Source organism: Mesoplodon mirus, assembly GCF_964341445.2.
Source record: "Mesoplodon mirus genome assembly, chromosome: 1".
Classification (NCBI taxonomy): Eukaryota; Metazoa; Chordata; class Mammalia; order Artiodactyla; family Ziphiidae; genus Mesoplodon; species Mesoplodon mirus.
In genome coordinates, this window is record NC_138976.1 from 5,428,599 (window position 1) to 5,446,957 (window position 18,359).

At 54.5% G+C, this 18,359-nt stretch overlaps 1 protein-coding gene across 1 annotated transcript in view; it reads right to left on the bottom strand.

The window, feature by feature from the left end:
• Positions 1–3,264: 3,264 nt before the first annotated feature.
• Positions 3,265–18,359, bottom strand: part of LAMC3 (laminin subunit gamma 3) — a gene marked incomplete at its 5' end in the record, with an annotated part of 70,534 nt that continues 55,439 nt past the window's right edge. Inside the window, 10 exons of the mRNA XM_082627809.1 lie at positions 3,265–4,592; positions 7,523–7,622; positions 7,718–7,864; positions 8,581–8,780; positions 10,900–11,002; positions 13,139–13,288; positions 14,296–14,443; positions 15,602–15,736; positions 17,182–17,258; positions 17,640–17,845. Coding sequence (XP_082483935.1) covers positions 4,342–4,592; positions 7,523–7,622; positions 7,718–7,864; positions 8,581–8,780; positions 10,900–11,002; positions 13,139–13,288; positions 14,296–14,443; positions 15,602–15,736; positions 17,182–17,258; positions 17,640–17,845 — 1,517 coding nt within the window. The 3' untranslated portion in view covers positions 3,265–4,341. The remainder of the gene's footprint in view (positions 4,593–7,522; positions 7,623–7,717; positions 7,865–8,580; positions 8,781–10,899; positions 11,003–13,138; positions 13,289–14,295; positions 14,444–15,601; positions 15,737–17,181; positions 17,259–17,639; positions 17,846–18,359) is intronic.

Here is an 18,359-nt window from a genome sequence, read left to right on the forward strand (position 1 = left end):
CCCTCCCACCCCTCCCGGCCCGCCTCCCCTCTCCTCCCCTCCCCGCCGCCCGGCATCAAAGCGGCTATTATGCTGGACGCCGAGCCCGCCGCCGGCCCCTCTGCTGGAGGACGCGGAAAATGCACGGCGCGGGGGCCGCCTGTGAGCACCTCCCTCTCCGCTCCTGCAGGAACCTCGACCAGTCCCTTCCCGCTCCGGGCCGCGGTTTCCCCTTAAACAGACCGTGGACGACCTTAGTACGCACTTCGTGGGATGGCTGTAAGGATCAAACGCGGGTCCCAGCTGCCGGGAGCTGTAACGTGCCTTTCGCCTTTTGCGCAGCACGCACTTTTGGAAGGGAGGCCTAGGTTCTCAAACTTTACTCTGAACTCTTGAAAGATGAACAAACTTTTAGTTTCTTGAGAAAATGCATAATGACAAAGTGCCTCTAGGGTATCAGTGACACTTGAAATCAATTAGAACGAATTAGTGTTTTGTTAATAAGCCCTTTTTTCTTGAGCACTCACTGGGCACCAGGCACTTTGCCAGGTCAACCCAGGATATATGTGTTACATCATTTAATTCTCAAACCTCTATGAAATAGGACTCGGCATTTCCATTTTACAGAAAAGTCAGAAAGTTGAAGCCTGGAGTATAGGTCCACCAGGATGATAAACCAAGCCTCTAACTCCTGGAATAGTGGGGCTCGGGAACTGGGGACTTGTCCAAATCAGGACATTTCTGAGAATGAGAGGTGGCACTCCTAACAATTATGCTGGGGTCACAGGCACAGATGGGGACCCTTCTGGGCAAACAGCACACCTGGTCACCAGTAATGTGTACCTACTCATCCCCCCCACCAACCCACCCACAGGTACACTGAGTGGGTCCCTGGGGATTGGATCCAGGAAGTCCCCTGCCCACAGACTTGCCTCCATCCTGACCCCTAGGATTGGGATCCTGGGACCAGCTGGTTCTCTTTTTTTCTATAGCTGCCGCTGGGGAGGGAAGTGGCCAGGCTGTCCCAAGGGAGAAGGCTACACAGAATGGGACGGCCCAAGGTGGGTTAATGCCAAGGCAGCAGTTTAGAGGGGCAGGCCCCACCTCCCCAGCACAGCCAGTTACTCTCCATAGGCCCATTCATCCCTACCTAGGTTTTGGATTTGACCAAGCTGTGTGACCTTGGGCAAGGCACTTGACCTGTCTGAGCCTCAGTCTCCTGGTCTGTAGAATGGAGGAAACAATGCTTTTCACCCAGCAGGGGCTGTTATAAATTTTATTACCATCAGGGTGGTTTAAGCAGATAGGAGTTATAACCCTTGGTTGCTGGGAGATGTCCCGTCTGGAGGTCAGAGAAGACAGCTGACATAGAATGGGACCCTCATAATGCACTTCCTGGTTCAGGCTCAGAGAGCCTGTTGCCCTGGGCTGGTTGGCCCCAGTCACTGGTTCTGCAGGGCAGAGGCCACCTCATCTTCCACTGCTCAGCTGCTGGGCTGCATTGCTAGCCAGATGTTCAGCAGCTGCCACATTCCACCCAGCCACAGCCCCACCTCTGGGGCCAGAGAGTGGCTCTCTACACCCGAAGCATGACTGGACTGCATGAGTCACGAGATGTCAGGTCTGAGGTACGTCACCGCGGAACAGAGAGGAAGCCTGTTCTCCACCCGTTGGGGATGCTGAGACTGGGCCTTGCTGAGCCCCCCACGGCTTGAGCAGAGAAAGGTTTAAGGCCAAGAGCAGGCATCAGAACAGCTGTGTGCCTCTGTCAGCAGAGAAGCTGGGTAGCAGGGAAGAGGGTTTGGGGGCATCAGACCCCACCCCGGAGGTCTGCAAAGCACCCCCATCTCCTTGACACCACTTACACCAGACATTAATCTTTAAACTCACGGTAGAGCAGCCACTTCCTGTTTTGGGCTCCCCACCCCCTGTCCTCCCTCCCAAACCTACCAGCTCCCTCCCTGGGTCATTGATGTGCATCACGTCACCCCCCTACCCCCGGCCTCGGTTTTCAGTTTCTCCATGGAGGAGTGCACCTCTTCTCTGAATGCCCTCCCCCACTGAGTGTGCGGGGGTGGGGAAGGCACAGCCCACCTTTCATTATATGGCCTTGGACCCAGAGACCCTTGATTTTCTGAACAGGAGTAGGGGGGGACCCGGCCTAAGCTGGGTTGGTCCCTCCTGGGAAGCTGGAATCAGGTCAGTTTTCCAGCTTATCTCTGCCAAGCTTTTGACCTGATGACAAGTAAACATGGGGGCCATGGTGGGTCCAGGTGGGGGCAGTGGGGACATCCTCTTCCATCAAGCACAAGAAAAGCAAAGAAAGCTGCTCTGCGGAGAGAAGAAAACAGAGTAAACGCGGAGAGAGCAGAGGCAGAGACGAAGGGGAGGGGTGGGAGGGAAGGGAGAGGCAAGCCCCCGGCCCCTGACCATCTCTGAGCCTTGGCAGCCCTTCCTACCCCAGGATTCCAGGAGACTCGCCCAAGTCCTCCCAGCAAACTCCCCTTTTCTGCTTAAACCAACCCGGGAGGGGGGCAGGCCTCGTGGTCAAGAGCCCTGACTGAGCATGCGCCATAATCCCGCCTGCAACCTGAGTTCCTGGAGTGACCCGTGCGGGCCGGGCCCCTACCCTGCAAACGCTGCGCTGTTGCCCACCCTCTTGCCTGGAATGTTCCCCGCTGTCTCCCCACCCTTTGAGGCCTGGCCCAAAGCCCTCCTCCTCCTCTCCTCACTGGTGTCCCACCCTGAGCCTTTCTGCGCTGCTGGACACTGGTTTTGAGTTCCTTTCCTGCCTCGGTGTCTCCAGCCTGAGCCAGAGGTCAGCTGAGGACCTCTCCGTACCCCACCCCTCAAACTCCCCCAGGCCCTAGACTTTGCCTAATAAGTCTCCCGGAGCAGAGAGGAGAGGGCAGATGGCTGGAGTTGCAGGACCCCAGCAGAGTCCCCCCCAGTGGGAAGACACTGGCAAAGCCGATGGGCTCAGCTTTGTCACCTTCCTTCTACCTCATGTGGGCCAAGAGGGATCACTGAACCTTCTGCCACTGACTCACAGGGTGTGTGTGTGTGTGTGTGGCATGTGCACCCATAGCCAGGTGGTGAGTCTGCACCGGAGGACCAAAGGCACACCACCAGCTAGTAAAGGGGTCCTTTATTGCCACGTTAAACAGAGTTGGTAAAACAGAAATGGTCTGGGCTGCTGCCTGTCTCCCCTGCTGGGGGGCAGGAAGAACGCTGGGAAGGGGCTGGGCCCCCCGAGGCACCCACCCTCCCAGTGCCAAGGCCCCGCGGTCTGCTGGAAGAGGGCCCGGGAAAGGGGAGGAGTGCCAGGAGGAGATGCCGGGAACCCTGGGCAGGGCCTAGCCACAGTGGGAGACCCTTGCGTGACAGGCTAGAAAGGCAGCCAGGCCTCCACGCCCAGCAGGGCCTCCCATGTGGCAGATGGGGCCACAGAGCTGCAGGGCCAGTTTGGGAAGTGTCAATCGGTCAAAGGCCAGCCAGGGTTGGCAGGGTCACAAAGGGAAGATCCAAGCGACGTGTCTGAGCACCCTGACCCAGGCCCCCTCAGGTCACAAGGCCATGGCCCAAAAGGGGCACTGGGCCTAGGGCAGGTGATTCCTTCAGTGAGTTTGACCCAGTCCCAGGATCTTGAGAAGGAAGTATTCCACAAAGCCAAAGAAACCCCTGCATGGGCGGGCCACGGCCCGGCCGGGCTAGCAGGCTGCACCACGACCCCAGGAGCCCTAGGACTCAGGTTCCTTTGCTGAGAACCCCCCAGAATCTTGTGTCTTTTGACCTGCCTGGTCCCTCAGCGATGCGGAGCTGCTGGGTGTTCGTGGCGGGTGACACATTGGTCAGGGGGCTGCAGGACAGAGGGCAGGGCTGGGACTGGGGGCTCTGGTTCTTGCTGAACCCGCCCTGGATCTCTGTGGATGCCCCCCCGACCCTGCCCGGTCCCAGCCTCCCAGATACCAACCCTGCCTGAGTATGTCAGTGCCACAGGGCATTTAACATAACATAACATAACATAACATAACATAACATAACATAAACACCCCCAGCATCCGGAGGGGGCGCACCACACATGGATGGACTTGCACACGTGTGCACTGCACACACGGGCACATGTCCGCATGTACCTGTGCGTATGTGCGTATGGGGTGGGAGTGCACGCTGATGGGGGTGTGCACACCGTAGCCGCCTGGGTGAGCTCTGAATGCACACTCACTCCTGCCGGTGTGGAGGGGGTGTGGGCACAGACTCGGGGGGGTACGCGGCAGCAGGGTCTGGGCAGTGTGCCTGCATGGCACACCTGTGGCGGGCGTGCATGCCCTGGGCTGGGGGCACCGTGGGTCCGGGCAGCCCTCACTGCCAGCTGGCACAGCTCTCGGGCAGGCTCTGCAAAATGGCCTCCAGATTCTGCTTGTCAGCACGGATCTCAGCAAGGTTGCTTTCGAAGCTCTGGATCTGCAGCTGCTGCTGTTCAGACTCCTGCTCCAAGAGCCTCAGTTTCCCTTGCAGCACCCCTGGTGGGCCCAGTTGCAGCCTCAGGCGCTCCAGTGCCCTCTGGGTCTCATTCAGGGCCCGGGCGGGGGCTCCGAGGGTGTCCAGTGACCCTGTGGAGGGGCACAGACAGCCTCAGGGTGGGCTGGATCCCCTGCAGGCCCCAGAAGCCTGTTCAGGCCCCACCCCCAGAAGCCCTCCCCAGCCCAAACCCTCCAGGTTTCCGAGTGCCCACGATCTACCAGGAAGGCAAGGGACCGAGAGGGCAGCGTGGTGAGGCAGGTGAGGGCCTGGCCTGGGCGCCCCACTGGGCTTATGTGCAGACCCTGGAACTCTCCCCCTGGGTGGCACTGGGCACCTGTTAATTTTTGTTGTTGGTATTCCTATTCCTGTTAAACAATGAAGGCCTCGGGTGAGTCCTGAGCCCCAGTTTCCTCATCTGTAAAGCAGCGTGTGTGGGGGAGGCCCCGTAACGCCTGCTGCTCCCACACACTGTTTCAGTTCGCTGAGAGCCCACACTTACCGATGGCACTTGTGGGCCAGGATGCGGGGACATCAGGGTGAAAGGAAAGGTTTCTGGCATCAGAATGAGGGTGGGTGAGGCAGACGGGGCAGGAGGGGCTGCAGGCCTGGGAAGCAGGCAGCAGGGGTCTAGTCCTGGCCCAGCACACATCAGGACTTCCCGGAGGAGCCTCTCCAAGTGCAAAACGAGGGGGTGGGGCCGGGTGCCCGCATATGAACTTGGTGATGGTGGCATGGAATCCACGGGCTGTCTCCCCCACCTGGCCTTTGTCACCTTGTCATTAAGGTGGCATTCAATGGAAAGACAGCTGAGCCAGGTGGAAGAGTGCTGGAGTCACAGAAACAAATCCTCAATGCCTTTGAATCCCACAGGACCCCCCTGGGCCCCAGGGCTCCCCATGGCCCTGAGTTTCCGGGGCAATGAAGGCTGGTTTGGAGGACAGGCGGCTGCCAAGAGCTGAGCCCGGGGCAGGGAGAAGCAGAGAGAAGCTGAGCCCTGCTGCCGGGCAGGCCGTGCTCCCAGCCAAGACTCGGAGAGGTCCCACCATCCATGGGAAAGTCCAAACAGCCTGGCCTTTGAGGAGGTTACAGCCTCCACTCTAACTGCCCAGCTGGGTCTCCTGGGGTGGGGACAGGGTCTAGGTGTGTGTGGTCACTCCTGCACCCCTGAGTCAAGCATAGTGCCGATGTGAAAGAATAAATGACAACAACAATGGCCAGAGTGGTTTACCCACATAGAGCATTTGTTTCATGCTGGGCATCGTGTCCAGTGAGCTGAGTTCTTACGGGTATAGACCTGTGGCTACGAGCGGGCACTCTGAATCAGTCAGACCTGAGCGTGATCCACAGCCTCCCCACTGACTGGCTGTGGGACCCTGGGCACATCATTTAAATTCTCTGTGCCTTAGTTTCCTCATCTGCAAAATAGCAAGAGCATAAGGATCCTTGCCTCGAAAGTTAAAATGAGATACGATCACATGTGTGAATAGCTTAGTGGAGGCCTGGCATCCAGCTAAAATCCAGAACCTGGTGATTCTTCCTTGTCTTATCTTTATTTTATTTATTTATTTATTTTTTTGCGGTACGCGGGCCTCTGACTGTTGTGGCCTCTCCCGTTGCGGAGCACAGGCTCCGGATGCGCAGGCTCAGCGGCCATGGCTCATGAGCCCAGCCGCTCCACAGCATGTGGGATCTTCCCGGACCGGGGCACAAACCTGTGTCCCCTGCATCGGCAGGCGGATTCTCAACCACTGCGCCACCAGGGAAGCCCTTCCTTGTCTTATCGATCACGGTAACCAAAATGCATGCTGTCACGTGGATGAGCCTTGAGGATGCTACACTAAGCGAAATAAGCCAGTCACAAAAGGACACACTATATGACTCCACTTAGGTGAGGTGCCTACAGTACCAAATTCACAGAGACAGAAAGTAGAGCAGGGGTTGCCAGGGGCTGGGGGAGGGGGAATGGGGAGTCTGTGTATAATGGGGACGGGTTTCATGTTGGGCTGATGAAAAAGTTCTGGAGATGGATGGTGGCGATGGCTGCACAGTAAGGTGAATGCTGTGCCTAATGCCGTTGAACTGTACGCTGAAAGATGGTTAAAATGGCAAATTTTATGTTTTGTGTATTTTACCCCAACTTTTTTTTTTTTTTTTTTTTTTTTTGCGGTATGCGGGCCTCTCACTGTTGTGGCCTCTCCCGTTGCGGAGCACAGGCTCCGGACGCGCAGGCTCAGCGGCCATGGCTCACGGGCCCAGCTGCTCCGCGGCATGTGGGATCCTCCCGGACTGGGGCACGAACCCGTGTCCCCTGCGTCGGCAGGCGGACTCTCAACCACTGCGCCACCAGGGAAGCCCTACCCCAACTTTTAAAACTGCTTGTTGTTCATTTCAGCCTAACTGCTCTGACACTGTCCCCTCGTCCCTGCTCTGAGGGCTCCACATCTTGGGGGCTGTCCCTTTCACGATTTACTATCTCATCACACACTGCACAGTGTGGAAAGCACTCTCTAAACTACCCCACTGTTACTCCCATTTCCCAGGTGGGGGAACTGAGGCTCAGAGAGGTGGAGTGATTTTCCCAAGGTCTCACAGCCAAGGAAGGGGAAGTGCCAGACTTGACTGCCAGTCTCTCTGATTCCAGACCAGCACCTGATCCTCGATGCCAGACTTGCTTCTGTGACGTTCTCCTTCTCTGAAACCCTCCACCACGGAGGGCGGACCTAGTCACCTGGTACCTACAGGTGTTCTGTGGGTGGTGAGTGTTCTGTGTCTCTCCTCTCCTCCTGCCTAGCAGCCCCTGGAGGACGAAGTGAGCATGCTTCTGGACACCATCCCTGCCTCGCCCCGGGGGGCCTGGCACGGTTACCAATGCTTGTCATTGACCACAAGGCTTGGGATGGGGGGAGCCACGGACATGAGGGCTAGGAGGTAGGCTTCCCAAGGACGGGGCCTCCCAGGAAGATCCCGGAGATGCACCAGGGACCCAGGGGGCCAGGGCCCGGCCTTGGGGTCTCCTTACCCAGCCTGGCAAGCAGCTCCGACAAGGCTTTGATGTCCTTCTCCAGAGAGATGCGTGATTCCCGGATCTCCTGCTCCATCTCGCTCAGCCCGGCACCCACCTTTTTGGGGAGGGGGTGAGAAGAAAAGCTTGAGCAGCTCTTGGCTGGCTCCTGGGACCACAGGAGAAGGAGCGCTGGGGTCTCAGCACACGTACCCGATCAGCTGCTTCTAGCTGCTGTCTGCGTGCTTCTGAGGCCAGCACCTGCTGGGAGGCCTGTTGGAGCATCGACTGCGTCTGGCTGGAGAGCCGACCAGCCCGGCGGTACTCTTGCTTCCCCTCCGTCAGCAAGGCCTTGGCGAGCTACGGGATGGGCAGCAGCAGCAGGGAGGGGAGTGTGAGCGGAGAAACTCCTTTTAGAGGTAAAGGGTGACCGCCCCGCCAAGCGGTCATAGATTCACACACCAGATCGTTCATTCATTCATTCAACAGCTGTGTACCAGATGCCGGCAAAGTGCAGATTGCTGGACACTACACATCTCCCCCGAGAGGAGAAATTCCAGTAATTTACAGATGGGGAAACAGAGGTGCAGAGAGGAGAAGCTGGCCAAAATCAAAACAGCAGGACCAGAAACCAAGCCTGGGGACCCCTTCAACTCAGCACTGTCTCTAGGGAGCTGTAGAGGCAGTTTACTTGGGCCCTGAGTGACGGAGCTGGGAAGATGCACATCGATTCAAATTTGGCCCTAATTAAACAAGAAAAGTCTAGAAGTTTAGGGAGTAGACCCAAACAGACCGAGGTGTGAGCCCTGGTTATGGTAAGTCGCTGAACTAGGCTGGGCGTCAGGGTCCTCACCTGTCCCATGGGGACAGCAGTGGCATCTATTTCATGCGGAATCCACAGGGTCACCCGCGTGAAGCTCCGGAGCTCAGAGCCTGGGACCTCTTAGCAAGTGCAGAGTATTCAGCATTGCATACAGAAGGGGCATTTACCCTACAGAAGGGCACCTCTCCTATGACAGTCCTCCCACAGGCCCAGAAGGCAGGGATGCCCCTGGAGTCACATCTGTGGCCCTGACCTTGGCACTGTCCTTGGCCAACAGCTCAGCTTCCCTGCCCTTCTTCTTGGCACTGGAGGAGATAGAGGCCGCATTTCCCAGCATCCTCTCCACCTGCTTGGTCTTCTTTTTGGACTCTGCAAGGAGTCTGTCCTGGACGATGGCTGCCTTCCTCCTCAGTGCGGCCTGGTCCTTGGGCCGAGGAAACCTTGGCTTCATTCCTGTAAACCCGGCCGAGGTTGTGTCAGGAGGGCTGGGCTCATGCCTGGAGAGCCCGTCGGGTGGTCACTGTCAGATGTCTGACCAACCCCAGACCCTTGGACAACGTGAGCAGAGGTATGAGATGCATGAGATCTGTGGGTAAACTTCTCAGGCTCACCCAGGGAAAACAAATGAGTAAGACATACTGCCCTGTGAGTGTAAAGATTCATGTTATATTATGATACTTACTAAAGTCACAGAATTACATGGTGGTCAATGCCTGGGCCAGTGGTGGAGATGGGAGCTATAGCACAGAACACAGCAAGATCCCTTAAGTTCTTTGTTTTTACATACCACGCATTTCTAAATAGGCTTTGAGGCAGCTTATCGTGATGAACAGACCAAAAACTGGACCATTAAAATGATAAACCAAAGGCCATATGTAACTGGGGGGGTGATGAAGAGTGAGAAGTGCCAGAAAATTAGGATAATGACAGTGTAGGTACCAAATGCACTATTTACCTTTTAGCCTCCTAGCAGCCAAGACAAAAAGAGAAATTCTACAATTCACATAGGTTTTTATTATCTAATAAGTAGTTTCCTTCTATATAGAAAGAGAGACTTTTTCATTTCCTTTCAGATAAAATTCTAAGGGAAATTTATCCTAAGGAGTACTGATTATAGTAGACAAAGTCAAAATTTAAAAAGAATCAAGGGGACTTCCCTGGTGATCCTGTGGTTAAGAATCCACCTTCCAGTGTAGGGGACGTGGGTTCGATCCCTGGGTGGGGAACTAAGATCCCACATGCCGTGGGGCAACTAAGCCCATGCATCGCAACGAAAGATCCCGTGTGCTGCAACCAAGACCCGATGCAGCCAATCAATCAACCAATAAATAAATAAATAAATATTTAAAAAAAAAATAATCAAGCCTTCTAATATCCAGGGACATAATACTACATAATCATTCTACGAAGATAATCCAAAAGTTAGATCTACTTTGCTTCCTGTACGCAAAATTGGCATTTCTTAAAGTGCACTCTGGGGGGACTTCCCTGGTGGCACAGTGGTTAAGAATCCGCCTGCCAGTGCAGGAGACACAGGTTCGAGCCCTGGTCCAGGAAGATCCCACATGCCGCAGAGCAACTAAGCCCGTGCGCCACAACTACTGAACCTGCGCTCTAGAGCCCGTGAGCCACAACTACTGAGCCCGCATGCCACAACTACCGAAGCCCTCGCGCCTAGAGCCCGTGCTCTGAAACAAGAGAAGCCACTGCAGTGAGAAGCCGCACACTGCAACAAAGAGCAGCCCCCACTCGCCACGACTAGAGAAAGCCTGTGCGCAGCAACAAAGACCCAACACAGCCAAAAAGAGAAAAAAAGTGCACACTGGGGAGCCCTAATTCTACAGGGTGTTGATAAATGCTAGGGGAAATTAAGTTTACATAAAGTGAACCTGGTTTCTTTATTGAAGGACTTCTCAGAGCCTTTAATATTCTCAGGTGTGCACTGCAAGATCTCAGGGGGATCTATAGCACGTGACATTTCCTAAACTTATTTGAACACAAATCCTCTCCTGGCAGAGCAACTACAGGCTAGGGGCTGTTCCACATTTCATTCAGTAAAATTTCCTTTCTTGGTCTACCCAACTGTAAAATGGGGGCACTTGCCCTCATTTTCCTTCAGCTCAAAAGAGACCTGGACTGGCATCAACCCATCAACGCACATTCTAAAGAGAAACACTGCATCCCTTCCCATAGCCCCACTGGACATTGGACCAGGGCAGCCATATTTGTACCAGGTAACCAGACCCCCAGCCAGAGTGGCCTAGATCAGGGATGGACAGCTGATGGCATCAGATTCTCTTCCCATCTGGTCCTGAGGGGCTCTGCGTGTGGTCTGATGATGGATGGCCACGTAGGCAAGAACCTGGTGAGTGGTGTGTGAGATGGGGAGGGACAAGCAGCCACAGGACAGGGAGGTCCTTAGAGGCAGAGGGAATGGTCTCCTTGACTTAAGCCCACATGACTGGACTTCTGTCCCCTGCAGCCAAGCCTGCCCTGGCTGAGGCATGAGTCCTGGTATCTGTCATGGGCATCTGTGCATCCGTGAGCCTGGGGCTAAGCAGGGCACACATACCTTCTAGGTCAGCCAGCAGAGTCCTGGCTCCTGTGACAGTCACCATGGCAGCCTGGACAGATGAGGAAGCCCGGGTCAGGGCAGATCTGGCTTCCCGGTGCAGCTGGAGAGAGAAGAGAGAGGCTGGTCAGATAGTGCTGGAGGTGTGCTGGGCAGAGAGGGGTCAGGTGGGCACCAAACCCACACGTACAAGGTCCCAAAACACCACCAAAACTCTGACACTGAATTATGCTGTTTACCAGGAACATCTGATTTGTTTTATTATACCAATATTAAACTTTGAATATCTCTCCCAAGAAGTTACCTGTCTCACAAAAGCTCAGAGGAAAAGTGGAACCTAAGAACTAAAAGAAAGATGGACAACTGAAAATTTCTTGTCAGAATGCTGCTGCATCTCAGCCAGAGGATGTGAAGTAGTGAATCTGTTTATTATACAACTTTTACTCATAGAAAATTAGTTTCTTCCCCATTGCCACTAAAAAAGGCTGGATACTTAAAGAATTCGGGTTGATGGATGAATAGATACACAAAATGCGGTGTATCCACATCATGGAATATTATTCAGCCATGAAAGGGAACGAAGTGCTGATATATACTACGATGTGGATGAGCCTGGAAAATATTATGGTAAGTGAAAGCAGCCAGACACAAAAGGTCACATATGGCACAATTCCATTTATATGAAATGTCTGAAATAGGTAAATCCATAGAGACAGAAAGCAGATGGGCAGTCGCCAGGGGCTGGGGGGAGGGAGGAATGAAGAGCGCCTGCTTAATGGGTATAAGCAGTCACCCTTTGTGGTGATGAATGTTTCGGAACTAGACAGAAGTGGTACTTGCACAACATTGGGAATGTGCTAAATGCCACTGTGTTGTACACTTTCAAATGGGTAATTTTATGTGATGTGAATTTCAAGCCATCAATCAATCAATCATGCGGGGTTTAAAAAAATTTTGGTAAAGTCTTTATTGAATTTGTTACAATACTGCTTCTGTATTATGCTTTGGTTCTTTTGGCTGCGAGGCATGTGGGATCTTACCTCCTCGATCAGGGATGGAACCTGCATGCCCTGCATTGGAAGGAGAAGTCTTAACTACTGGACCGCCAGGGAAGTCGCAATCATGTGGGTTTGAAGAGCCACCAGGTGCTGCCCTGGGAGCCCTTGTGTCTTAAGTCTTACTCCAAATGCCTAGCAGGATGGGAGAGGAAGGTGGGAGGCGCTGTGTTGGGGCACTGCGCACTGGGGTCTGGTCCTGACTCTGCTGTGGCCTCATCTGTGCCCCAGACCAGGGTGATGGACTAAATCAATGGGTACCACCTCAAGGGGCCCTGACACAGCACAGCTCTCCCAGTATGTGACAGGCACCAGGCCCAGCTGTTCGGATGCAGGCAACAGCTTTCTGCCTTGTTTCTTGTCTTTAAAAGGAAAATAAAGATGGATACCTGGGACTTCCCTGGTGGTCCAGCGGTTAAGACTCTGCACTTCCACTGTACGGGGCATGGGTTTGATCCTTGGTCAGGGAACTAAGATCTTCAGCGCCCCCCCCCAAAAAAAGATGGCTACGGGATAAGCCACTGCTGGGATTTGAATAAGGTCTGTAGATTAGCTCAGTGTATGATATCATGTTGATTTCCTTATTTTGATCCTTGTAAGGTGGCTGGGTAAAACATTAACAGAAGGAGAATCTGTGTGAGGGTATATGGGACTTCTTTGTGCTTTCTTTGCAACCTTTTTCTAAGTCTAGATGAAAGATGAAAAGTTAAAAAAAAACCACTTGAAGGGGTGCTTATATTTTAATAGGTTGGAAACCACTGGCTGGGGCCCCATTCACCCCATAATTCTTAAATTCCCTGATTCTTTAGTCTTGCAGTGGGGTTTAGCACTAGAGCAACGTATGTGCTCCCTAAAATATCTGGCAAGTGAACTAATGAATGCAAGAATAAGTGAATGAGACCCATCCCAGCTGTAATTAACACTGAGTAAGGGTGGTGGGCGTGGCTCTGTCTGTCTGTCCATCCTGCCTCCTCTCACACCTTTACTCCTTCTCGGGAAATCAGGACCTCCTGCCTTGGCACAAGCTAACTGAGGTTCTCTGGAATTTGGGGGAAGGCACTGCGGCGGGGGGAAGAACTACTTCTGGTCTTTGCCCTGCCCTCCCCCTGCAACCCCTGAGCCCAGATCATGCCTGGGGCAGCCCCAACCTTCTCCAGGTGCTACCTCAAAGGACAAGAACCCACCTGCATAAGGGGCTCTGTCTTGTGCAGCACGGCCTGGGCGGTGGCCTGGAGGGTCCGGGCAGCCTCAGTGACCACGCGTTCTCTCGATGCAACCGTCTTCTCCAGGGCCTGCACCTTCAGGTCCAGGGTCCTGGCCTGGGACTTCTGAGGCTGCCGGGAGATGGAGGGCTCAGACAAGGCCTGATGGGAAGGTCCGAGGGGCAGGTCCTCTACTGGGTGGGAGAAGCCCAGGGGCAGGGACCGTGGGGGGCAGGGCTGCACGTGGACCCTAAGAAGCAGAGGGGCCAGGGCGAGAGAAGCCAGACTGGGGAAGCTGTCACTTGAGGTTTGATTCCAGCCCCAGCAATTTCTAGAAGCGCAGACTCAGGCAGCCCAGCTAACCTCCCTGACCTGCGTTTCCTTCCCCAGGCTCACAATCCCTTAGCTGAAACCTTGGGGCCGGACGTACTTCTGAATTCAGAATTTCCTGTGGGGACTGCTTATTACCTAACGCCCTCAGCAGTATCTGGGGCAGCGCTCAGGGCCAAACATGTCACTACCTACATTTTCCTTCTTCACACACAGTGGGAGGATCAAACACCCTGAGTAAACAGCCTGGGAGCAGTCAGTCCTGGGCAGGCTGGGCCCCAGATGCATTTCTGTAAGTTTAGTCTTTTTTTTTTAAGTTTAGCTCCCAAGTTTTGGAATTTCAGGATTACTGAGAAGACTTGATGAGCTGATTTATCCAGAGGTGAGGAGTGTAGGGTGACAGCCACATAGAGGATGAGGGCATTGCTCACGAATCCCCTCCAGCCCCTCATGGATGCAGCCCTGAAATAACCAAATGGGTGAGCTCTAGCCGACAGACGGACAAAGTAACCGAGGCACAGGGATGGGAAGTCCTTTGCCAAGGTCACAGAGCTAGAGTGGCGGAGCTGGGATTTGGTCCCATGTCCGTCTGGTGTCATTGCCAATGCCACTATGATGAAGAAGAGGCCTCGGCCTTGATATCATCATTATAATCAACAACAAAGATTGGCTGAGATCTTTTAATCCACTGCCTGAGAGTTAGAAATAAGCCACGTCCTCTGCCTCTGCCTGGGCCACACTGGTTTCCCAGCTGCCACATTCTCCCTCACAACCACCGCATGCAGAGCTCCAAGGACAGCTGAGCTGACCGGTGCTGCAGGGGCAACCGGTGAGGCCAGGCGCTGGGCTGCATCTGCGCTGACTTGCTGCACGGCGGCCAGCACCCTCTCAGCTTCAGGCAGCACCTCCGCCACGGCCGTGCCCAGCGCCCTCTGGGCCGCGTGTACCTCCTGGTACCTGGGAGGAGACAGAGACAGGATGGCCCAGGAGCAGGATGCAGGCCATCCCTCCCCGTTGCTGTCCCGACCCCCCCAGTGGAGCTCCCGGTTGAAGGGGCTCTGGTAACTTCCCGGGCAGAACCGCCGTCTGCGGAGTTGGTACCCAGCAGCTGGCCTCGGAAACTGGCTGCTGCTCGGCAGCTGTCTAATGAATGGGAAAGGCAGCCGAGGGACTGCATTCTTGTTTCTTCATTCACTTAATTCAATCACGCTTTTCTGAAGGAGCTCCCGCTTGGTTTCCACTTGAGAATCACATGTTTTGCAAATGTTTGGCTCCTCTGGATGAATCATGAAGAGGAAAATGCCTGTTGTTGTTGGGGGGATAGCGGCCCAGGCCCTGATGCCCTTGAGTGACCTTGGGCATGTTGCTCTCCAGGTAAATGGAGACCTCTGGGCTGCATGACTGTTCTGGGGCCCTTTTTCCCTGAAATGCTGTAATCCATCAACTAGGACAGCTTTCCCGTCCAGCTGTCCACACCCTGCCCCACCCAGCTCCCCCTACCATGGGTACTGCTGGACCACCCCCCACGCCCCCAACCCCTCCGGCCAGGGTGCCTCCCATCCCTCATCCCTTTACAGAGAGCCAGCTGCCCCTGCCCCTGGGAGTGGGTCATGTGATCCACCCAGCCATACCGATTGGCTCAGGACTGGCCACCTGACCCAAGCTGGGCCAATCAGATTCTCTCATCTAGGAAATCCACTTGGGCTGAGTGAGACGTTGGTGGGTCTCCGTTGACCCTCTGAATGAGCTGGATACAAGGGGGCCACCCACAGCAGAGAAGCAGAGGCCAAGAAGAAAGCTGGTGCCTGAGAGGAGCTCCCGAGGGGTCTGGGGAGGGGCAGGGGAGCTTCAGGGGGCCGAGGATGAGCTGATCTGGGCCCTCCTTGTTTAGGTTCTCATTCCTTCTCTCCGGAGGCTAAGCTGCACCCCGGCATGAGTGGGTTCCTCTAACGCACCACCAAGCAGGCCTAAGACCCTAGGCATCGCACCCCGCCCTAAAGAACATCAGGACTCAAGGGAAGGAAGCCGGTTCTGGAACCATCGGCCTCTGACCAGGCCCTGCCAGCTTCAGGAAGCCAACCCAAGCCCCTACCCACACCTGGGAGGTCTCCTCACCTGTCCTCTAGCTCCTGCTGGGCCTCCAGGGCTGTTCTCCCCTCCACCAGACTCCAGAGAAGCGCATAACTGCTGTTGGAGGTGAGCAGGGCCTTCCGAGCAGTGGCCTCAGTCCTGGTGGTGGTGTCCCTGTGACTGTATGACAATACCCGCCCATCACCAGGGGCTGACAGAGGGGGCCCTGGCCCAACCCCCACCCCCCGCCACCGCACGGGCCTCTTGCCGTCCCAAAGGGTGTACAGCCACGGGTGCCAGGCCCCTGTCCTCCCTCTGCCTGACGCACAGTGAAGACTGATGGGAAGGGGACCCGTGCCCCTGTTCCTGTTATATAGGGTTTACGCCTGTTGTCCTGGCATAATAAATAATAGGGCCTTTGATCACACATAAAATCTCAGCTTGGACAATAAATTATATGGTTACCCTAATAAAGAGAGCATAGAAAAGACAGCCTGGGTTTGAATCTGGCTCTATCACTTCTAACCCCGTGTCCTTAAGCAAGTCACTTTACTTCTCTGAGTCTCTTTTCTCATCTGTAAAATGGGTCTACAGTCCCTAAAGTACAGCTAAAGGGACAAATTGCTTCAGAGCTTGTGTCTTTAGGATCTTAAGCTGCTTCTTAAAAGCAGTGGATGAAACAACCCAAATGTCCATCAACGGATGACTGGATAAACAAAATGTGGCATATTCGTACAATGGAATATTATTTGGTTGTAAAAAAGAATGAAGTACTGATATATGGTACAATATGCATGAACCTTGAAAATATTATGCTGTATGAAAGAAGCCAGATACAAAAGACCATGTGTGGGCTTCCCTGGTGGTGCAGTGGTTGAGAGTCCGCCTGCCGATGCAGGGGACGCGGGTTCGTGCCCCGGTCCGGGAAGATCCCACATACCGCAGAGCAGCTGGGCCTGCGACCCATGGCCGCTGAGCCTGCGCGTCTGGAGCCTGTGCTCCGCAACGGGAGAGGCCACAACAGTGAGAGGCCCGTGTACCACAAAAAAAAAAAAAAAAAAGGCCATGTGTATGATTCCATTTATATGAAATGTCCAGATTGGCAAATCTATAGAGACGGAAAGTAGATTAGTGGTTACCAGGGGCTGAGGAGGGTAAGGAGGAATGGGGAGCGATGCCTAATGGGTACTTGTTTCTGGGGTAAGGAAAATGTTCTAAAACTGATTGCGGAGATGGTTGCACAATTCTGTGCATATTCTGTGCAATTCTGTGAGTATACTGAAAACCACTGAATTGTACTTTAACTGGTTGACTTGCATGGCATGTGAATTATATCTCAGTAAAGCTGTTATAAAAAAAAAAGCCAGTGAAGGCTCTCAGGTGCCTTCAGTCGACCAATGTCGGCAGAGCCCCCCACCCCGACCCCTGCATCTCATGCCATCCTTGCACACCTCTCCTTCCCATGGCGATGACACTTCAGCTCTGTACTCAAGTGATTCCAACTCCCGGGGTGGGGATACCTATGGGGCTGGCCCTGACCCTGGAAGCCCCCAGCAGAATGGCTGGGCTCCCTTCATGGTTGTGTGGCCAGGACCTCACCATGCTCCCAGGGCATGGGGGCTCACCTCCTGGCGAGGGCACGGGCCTCTATGGCCAGATGGCTCCAGTTGGTGGGCTGGCCGAGCCCTTCCTGAGGAATCGCCTTTAGAGAAGAGAGAGAAATAGGAGGAAACTGATGGTCCATCCCTGAAGGGCAGGGCCCACATCTGGCTAAACTGTCGGGCAGACCTGGGTGATGCCACTTATTTCATAAACACTCAGAGCCAGCTACAAAGTCAGCATCCAGTGGGCAGAGCCCTAGAGCTTGGAAATAACAATAACGACGCCTACCACTTGCTGGGCATTCACTGTCTACTTGGAATACGGCTCGTTCTTTGCAAATATTATCTCACTGCATCGCCAGAGGAGGCACTGGGTGACCGCTATTTTGCAGGTGAGAAAACTGAGCCTCCCAAAGCAGGGGGCGGGGGCATGCCCCAGGCTCAGTAGAGGGGAGGAGTTGGGGAGGGGTCCCCTGGGGTACCAGAGATGCAAGGATGGTGGCTGCATGCAGAATCTCCTCTTCTGAGGACTCCAGCACCGCCTCTAGGTCTGCCAGCTGGACGCAGGTCTTCTCAGCTCTGGCCTGGGCACAGTGGGCATTCCTGCTCAGTGCCTGCAGCTGCTCCCGGGCAGCCTTCACAGCACCCTCAAGGCCTGTCACCTGCTCCAGGAAGTCTTCCTGGGCCCCTGCAGAAAGCCCAGAGTCCAGGAGTCACAGAGCAGTCGAGATTTCACAATCAAGCAACTTCAAGGGGCCCCATCTGTGCCCTCCACTCCCCCTGGGCACAGCTTGACTCCATCACCAGGCCTGAGCACTGGTTCCAAAGGAAAGGCCTCCCCATTTTACAGATGCGAAGGCTGAGGCCCAGAGATGGCAAATCATGACCCAAGGTCCCCCACATAGGAAGTCAGCCACAGAGGAAGGACTGGAAGGAATCCAGGCCTTCTAGATCCACAGCGAACAATTCCTGAACCTGAGACAGCGGTGAAACCCGCCTTGAGTCAGCTCTGTAACTCGTAGCGTGGCTCAGTGTGGGAGTTTCAACGCACAGCATCTGATAGCTCCCTATTTTGTTAGTCTTGCAAACAGGTGCTCAGCTCACCTATGGCTGCTACAGGAGTGCAGGTGCTTGTGAACACGAAATTTAACAGAATAAGCAATTCACGTTTGATGCTCCTAAATTTCAGTGTCCCAGGGACA